The following is a 6,802-nucleotide window of genomic DNA, read 5'->3' as shown; positions in this document are numbered from 1 at the left end:
CTGCGGAGAGCAGGGGGTGGCGGGTTTAGGGAAAGAAGAAGAGACCTGCCGGATCGGGCCGGCAGCTCCCGCGAAGCCTAGCATCTTCTTCTCCCAGTACGTTTCCATGCACAAGTCAAAGTGCATGACCTTGAAAGCCCTAAACGGCCCAGTATACCTGAAGGAGCGTCTCCACCCCCATCGTCCAGCCCGGACACAGAGGTCCAGCTCCAAGGGCCTTCTGGCGGTTCCCTCGCTGCGATAAGCAAGGTTACAGGGAACCAGGCAGAGGGCCTTCTCGGTGGTGGCACCCTCCCACCAGATGTCAAAGAGAAAAACAACTACAGTGGTGCCCCGCAAGACGAATGCCTCGCAAGACGGAAAACTCGCTAGACAAAAGAGTTTTCCGTTTTGGAGGTGCTTCGCAAAACGAATCTATGGGCTTGCTTTGCAAGACGAAAATGTCTTGCGAGTTCCTGCAGGTTTTTTTTCCTCCCCCCCTTTTTCTAAGCCGCTAAGCCGCTGATCAGCTGATCCGATAAGCCGCTAATAGCGCTAATCCGTCAATGGGCTTGCTTCGCAAGACGAAAAAACCGCTAGACGAAGAGAATCACAGAACGGATTCTTTTCGTCTTGCGAGGCACCACTGTACCAGACTTTTAGAAGACATCTGAAGGCAGCCCTCTTTAGGGAAGCTTTTAATGTTTAAAAGACCATTATATTTTAATACTTAGTTGGAAGCCGCCCAGAGTGGCAGAGGAAGCCCAGCCAGATGGGCGGGGTATAAATAATAAATTCTATTCTATTCTCACGGGCCCAACCAGATGCAAAGCCCGCAATCAGGATTCGAACACAAGAGCAGCCCCCCCCCCCCGCTGTGGCTTCCAGCACCTGGGTTTCTGAAACACTGCTGCCTCCGACTGTGAAGTAGGGCTGGGCAATATATCGTCCAAAACCAGTTTCAAGCCCATATCGTGATATTGGTTTCATAATTTTTGACCTGGCAATGTCTTCTTTATCATGGGCGCATGTGTGTGCTATGCAAAAATCACAACATGGGGGAAACTCTGAAGCTAGCCAAGGCTTCTACATAGCTCCATCCTTATGTCAGACATGGTGCTGTATTGGTATACCATGACATTTAAAGGTAAAGGTACCCCTGACCTTTAGGTCAGTCACAGACAACTCTGGGGTTGCGGCGCTCATCTCGCTTTATTGGCCGAAGGAGCCGGCGTACAGCTTCCAGGTCACGTGGCCAGCAGGACTAAGCCGCTTCTGGCGAACCAGAGCAGCACACAGAAACGCCGTTTACCTTCCCGCCAGAGTGGTACCCATTTATCTACTTGCACTTTGACGTGCTTTCGAACTGCTAGGTTGGCAGGAGCAGGGACCGAGGAACGGGAGCTCACCCCGTCATTGCGGGGATTCAAACCACCGACCTTCTGATTGGCAAGTCCTAGGCTCTGTGGTTTAGACCACAGCACCACCTGCGTCATGACATTTAGCTGGCGATATATTGCGATGTTGAAAACCAGGTATTGCCCATCCCTACTGTGAAGGCAGAAGAAGTCTTATAGAGTTGGAAGGGTCCCTGATTTTCCCCACAGTGGCTCAAAATTATGGGGTGGAGGTTCAGGGGTTTCCTCTTACCTTTGAAGAATGATTGGGGTTGGGAGAGTGTTATCCGGAGCACACTGAAAAGAAAAAAAGGAATGAGAGTGAGAGCTAATATTATATAATGTTATTTTCTGTCTACAACAGGATTTCCCAAACTTGTGCCTCCAGCTGTTTTCGGACTACAATTCCCACCATCCCTGACTGGTCCTGCTAGCTAGGGATCATGGGAGTTGTAGTGCAAAAACAGCTGAAGACCCAAGTTTGGGGAACTCTGGTCTACGACTTCCCACACCCAAAAGCAGGGAGGGGGAACACACAAATTTACTAAGGTACAACTTTCTCACACTGCTAGATTTTATCTGAAAGGCAGGGTTTTTATCAGAAGTGTTTTTAAACATTTTCTTTAACTCATTATATATCATTTCCCAGAAAGCCTTCACCTCTTTTACAAGTCCACCACAAATGGTGAAAGATACCTTCCTTCTCTTTACCTTTCCAACACTCGTTAGATCTTGTCCTATACATTTTAGCAAGTTTTGATGGTGTTAACGAAAATGTGATGAAAATGATGTATAGATGGTATTTAAGTGCACTGCGTGCAGTAAATTTAATACCTTCATTCCACAGCCTTTCTCATGATTCTAAGTGAATATTATATCCAAAGTCTTTTGTAGTCTTTCGCAGAAGCCTTTTTACTGGGTATAGTAGGTGAAGAGATACCAAGAAAAGATACAAGACTGTTCATGTATGCAACAACAGCAGCAAGAACTCTTTTAGCCCAAAAATGGAAACAAGAAGTACCAACGAAAGAAGAATGACAGATGAAAATGATGGACTTTGCGGAACTGGCAAAATCAGAAACTAGCACAATCAAGTATTGCAAAAAGACTGGAGTCAATTTATTCAACACCTGAAAGCTCATTGTATGCAATTAACACCACTAGTAGGGTTATCTGAAGATCTGTAATGAGAATTTTTTTACCTTTCTATATTTATTTAAACTTTGAGGTATTTTGTGATGAGTCTTATTAGAATTGGAAAATATATAAAATGCTATGATATAAAGGTTAACTTTGAAAGCCAAGAGGTGGGAGGGAAGGAAGTTGATAGGCTCTAAAGAGCCAAAGAGGTAAAGTGGATAATAAGGATGTGATTATATAGGTTTAAATGGAAAATTAATAAAAATTATTATTATTATTATTATTAAAAAGGCAGGGTTTGAGGAACCTTCAGAGGACAGCTCCACAGCGCCACCTAGAGCACCAGGGATTTCAAACCCACACTGTGAATCCTGGTCAGACAGATATCCTTTGTTTTGCTTCTGATTAGCAGCCCTGTTTAGGGAAGCTTTTAATGTTTGATATATTATGGTATTTTAATATTTTGTTGGAAGCCGCCCAGAGTGGCTAGGGAAGCCCAGCCAGATGGGCGGGGTATAAATAATAAATTATTATTATTATTATTATTATTATTATTATTATTATTATGATGCATCCTAATTGTGATGGTTTTCTCATGGTGGCTAACTTGTTAAACGCAGAACTGTTAAGAACTAGGCTCTTCTAAATATAGTTCCCAATTGCCCACAGAGACAGCAAAGGACCTCTGCCCCAACTACAATCTTGGTTAAGTGCAGGCTTGCTTAGTAGCCCAAAGGAATCTTCACAGGGGAATGTCCCGGGTTAAGTCCCTCTCCAGAGGGGCTCCAGAGGGGCTCATTGTCTCATTTCATGGAGAGAGAAAACGGGACAGATTTATTGGGGGCTGCAAAAAAAAGCAACAGAAAAACACCCTAACCCCAAATCAATGAACCCCTCCCGCCTCCCCCCCCCCACTGTGCTTACCCCTTGCACCCACGAGTGCTTGAGAACTTCGGCTGCGCTGAGGCGCTTCTTGGCATCCCTGACCAGCAGCTTGGAAATGAGGTCTTTGGCTCCGAAAGAGATGTGAGCCCAATCTTTGTCAGGGAATTCGTACTTCCCCTCCTGGATGCTTTCAAATAACATGTTCTGGAAGGAAGGAAGGAAGGGTCACGGAATCATACAAAATCACCTTTTCTGTTTTACTGCTGCATTACACTGTTCACAAAAGGGACACGGGTGGAGCTGTGGGTTAAACCACAGAGCCTAGGGCTTGCCAATCGGAAGGTCGGCGGTTTGAATCCCCACGACGGAGTGAGCTCCCGTTGTTCGGTCCCTGCTCCTGCCAACCTGGCAGTTCGAAAGCACATCAAAGTGCAAGTAGATAAATAGGTACCGCTCCAGCAGGAAGGTAAACGGCGTTTCCATGCACTGCTCTGGTTCGCCAGAAGCGGCTTAGTCCTGCTGGCCACATGACCCGGAAGCTGTACGCTGGCTCCCTCGGCCAGTAAAGCGAGATGAGCGCCGCAACCCCAGTGTCGGTCACGACTGGACCTAATGGTCAGGGGTCCCTTTACCTTTTACACTGTTCACTCATGTGCTCTGCTAGATCCCTAGATCCTTTCCACATGTACCGTCATACCTCGGGTTGAAGTCGCTTCAGGTTAAGCCTTTTCGGGTTGCGCTCTGCAGCGACCCGGAAGTAATGGAGCACGTTACTTCCGGGTTTCGCCGCTCGCGCATGTGCAGATCTCAAAATGACGTCATGCGCAGAAGCGGTGAATCGCGACCCATGCAGACGCGGGTTGCATTCGCTTCAGGATGCGAATAGGCTCCGGAACGGATCCCGTTCACATCCAGAGGAACCACTGTACTATTTTTGCCCCCCCCAAAAAAAAAATCTTATATTGGTGCATAGCTGTCAACTTACAAATTTGAAAATAAGGGACTAGCAGCCTCGGAAATAAGGGATCAGCAGCCAAAATAAGGGATTTTCCAGGCACAGGTATGTTCAACTTCTGAGCCCCTCCGAGCCAAAGGCAGATAGCCCAGCCAGCAGCCAAACAAAGCCTCAAGCGGTGGTTCCCACAGTGCAGCAACCCGGCAAAGGGGATGCAGCAAGGAAAACCACGTCACCTCTCCGCTGGGAAGCGCTGAGCAAAGGCGAGTCCCCAGGCAACGCGGCCGATTTGATCGGGACAAGGCATGCAAGCTCCACCCCCCAGTCGTTCTTAGACTCCTTATTGGGTGAGCAACACAGTTGGAGCCTCCCTCCTCCCTGGCCGGCAGGGAGGGAGGGAGAGGAGCTGCTTCCTTTGAAACCCGGGAAATTTAAGGGACATCATCAATAAGGGACAGCGGCAGGACACAGCGCTGGGATAAGGGAGTTTCCCGCCAAATAAGGGACGCTTGACAGCTATGTATTGGTGCAGCTGCTGCTTCTTGCAAGGAACAAAAGAAGAGGAAGGAGGCCGAGGCCTGCTCACCTGGCAAGCAGGACACGCTTCGCCGCGGTCCCAGCCGCAGTCGGTCCCGCAGTGGCCCACAAAAGGAGGGTAGCCACTCAGCATAATGTAGAGGATGACCCCCAAACTCCACAAGTCGCAGCGCTTGTCGTAGATCGAGGCTTCCTCGTTGAAGGCTTCCACAACCTCCGGGGCCATGTATTCAGCCGAGCCGCACTGGAATCGGGAGGAGAACAGAAGTTGGAAATGTGAAAAAACACCCACAATAATAGATAGGCAATCACTCCTGCTAGAGTACTTTCAATTAGCAAAGCTGACTGGAAAAGTCAGAGGAGCCCCAAATCAAAAAAATTTCAGAGAATGGAGACTATTCAGAGAATGTATAAGATTATATTGTAATAATGATGTTATCCTAGCAGAACTGAATGATACTTGTATATAATAAACAAATGGAACAAATATACAGGAGAAGTTATAAAACAAACTGTGCGATAAAATTAAGATAATAGAAAAAGTACAACGAGAACGATTGGAAGTTTCTTTCAGAAGACTTTATTAGAAAAGACAGGATGTTATAACCAATATTCATTTCTTATTGTTAACTCGTTTTTGCTTTTTATTTTCTTTATCTTCTTTCTATTATATTTTTGTGTTTAATTTTGATGCAACTGTTTGCAATATATATGTAAGATGATATTTTAAACCAATAACGACGAATTTAAAAAAAATAAATAGGAATCGGGCAGAGAAAGGGTTAAAAGCGGCAGGGTCACACTTTTGCTTTTCAAAATTCCCCCACCGCAAACGAAAAGGTTCCGGATTTCACATGCAGAAGAAATGGCATGTGATTTGAAACCACTAACTTTGCAGGAAAGAAACTCCAGTTTGCTCTTTCAGAAACACACACACATTTTACACAAATGGAAAGTTGTTTTACTGTCTAAGATCTCCGGCTCCCACAATGAAATTATTTAGCAACAGATCTGGATTGGCAAGGCGGGGGGGGGGGGTCCTCATTTCTAATCTATTTACAAAAAAGTTTTTCCTCCCATATGGGAAGACCCCCGTGGGGTTTGGAGTGTAAGAAGACAGCAGAACGTGTTACAAATCACGTCAAGAAAGGATGAAATTGGGTAAGACACTGAGGACTGGAACCTTAAAACGCAATCGTCGTTTGGTCAAATTGGAATATAGCTGTTGAGTAACAAATGTAACATTCTATGTGGGGTAAAGGATAAAGTGTTATTAGATAGATTATTAGAAAGATAGATTTTCTTCTTCTTTAAAACATAAAGTGAATAATAATAAAATTCACCAAGGAAAAAATGGCGCCTGGACATTCCATCATGGCGACCGCAACCGAGGTTTAAGGTGCCATTTGGCGATCAAGCTTGTATATTTTGAATTTCTAACCCTGCTCGGGGGGCATACTTCCTTGGAGGTTTTAAGCAGAGGTTGGAAGGTGATCTGTCCTGGATGCTTCAGTTGAGATGTCTGCATTGCAGCGGGTTGGTCTAGATGGGCTCTGGGGGGTCCCATCAGACCAGGAAGCATTTTCTCTTTCGCCAAGCAGCCATGCTCTCTGGACGGCACCAGCTGAGTTTTGCTTCAGCTGGGGGGCACGTGATCACCATGCTTCTGCCCCACATTTCACCCCTCATAAATAAAGCCCCCCCAAAAAAACCCGGGACATTCTTTCCCAGAAGCCCTCAGGGCTAAGAAGAGGGAGACCATCCAAGGTCTATAAAAAGCCAGGCAGCGCTTCCTGGAAAAAGGGTTTGCAATGTTCAGGGCTCCGCTATAAACCTGCCAGAATAGTTCTGTCCGATGAAGAAGGGGAAGGGATTGCGCATGCAAGGGCAATTCTGTTCTTCTCCCAAC

The 6,802-nt window shown here is 46.2% G+C and overlaps 1 protein-coding gene across 1 annotated transcript in view; it reads right to left on the bottom strand.

Annotated features, from left to right (window-relative positions):
* The window catches only part of MKNK2 (MAPK interacting serine/threonine kinase 2), a 42,515-nt gene that overhangs the window by 6,162 nt on the left and 29,551 nt on the right, over window positions 1–6,802 (bottom strand). The window contains exons 11-13 of the mRNA XM_082206499.1: window positions 4,943–5,137; window positions 3,441–3,605; window positions 1,630–1,673 (exon numbers count right to left, since the gene is read on the bottom strand). Coding sequence (XP_082062625.1) covers window positions 1,630–1,673; window positions 3,441–3,605; window positions 4,943–5,137 — 404 coding nt within the window. The remainder of the gene's footprint in view (window positions 1–1,629; window positions 1,674–3,440; window positions 3,606–4,942; window positions 5,138–6,802) is intronic.

The sequence above is a fragment of the Podarcis vaucheri genome (genome assembly GCF_965113315.1).
Source record: "Podarcis vaucheri genome assembly, chromosome: 18".
NCBI classification, from domain to species: Eukaryota; Metazoa; Chordata; class Lepidosauria; order Squamata; family Lacertidae; genus Podarcis; species Podarcis vaucheri.
The sequence above is the reverse complement of the archived record's forward strand: the minus strand, read 5'-3'. Positions and strand labels throughout refer to the sequence as shown.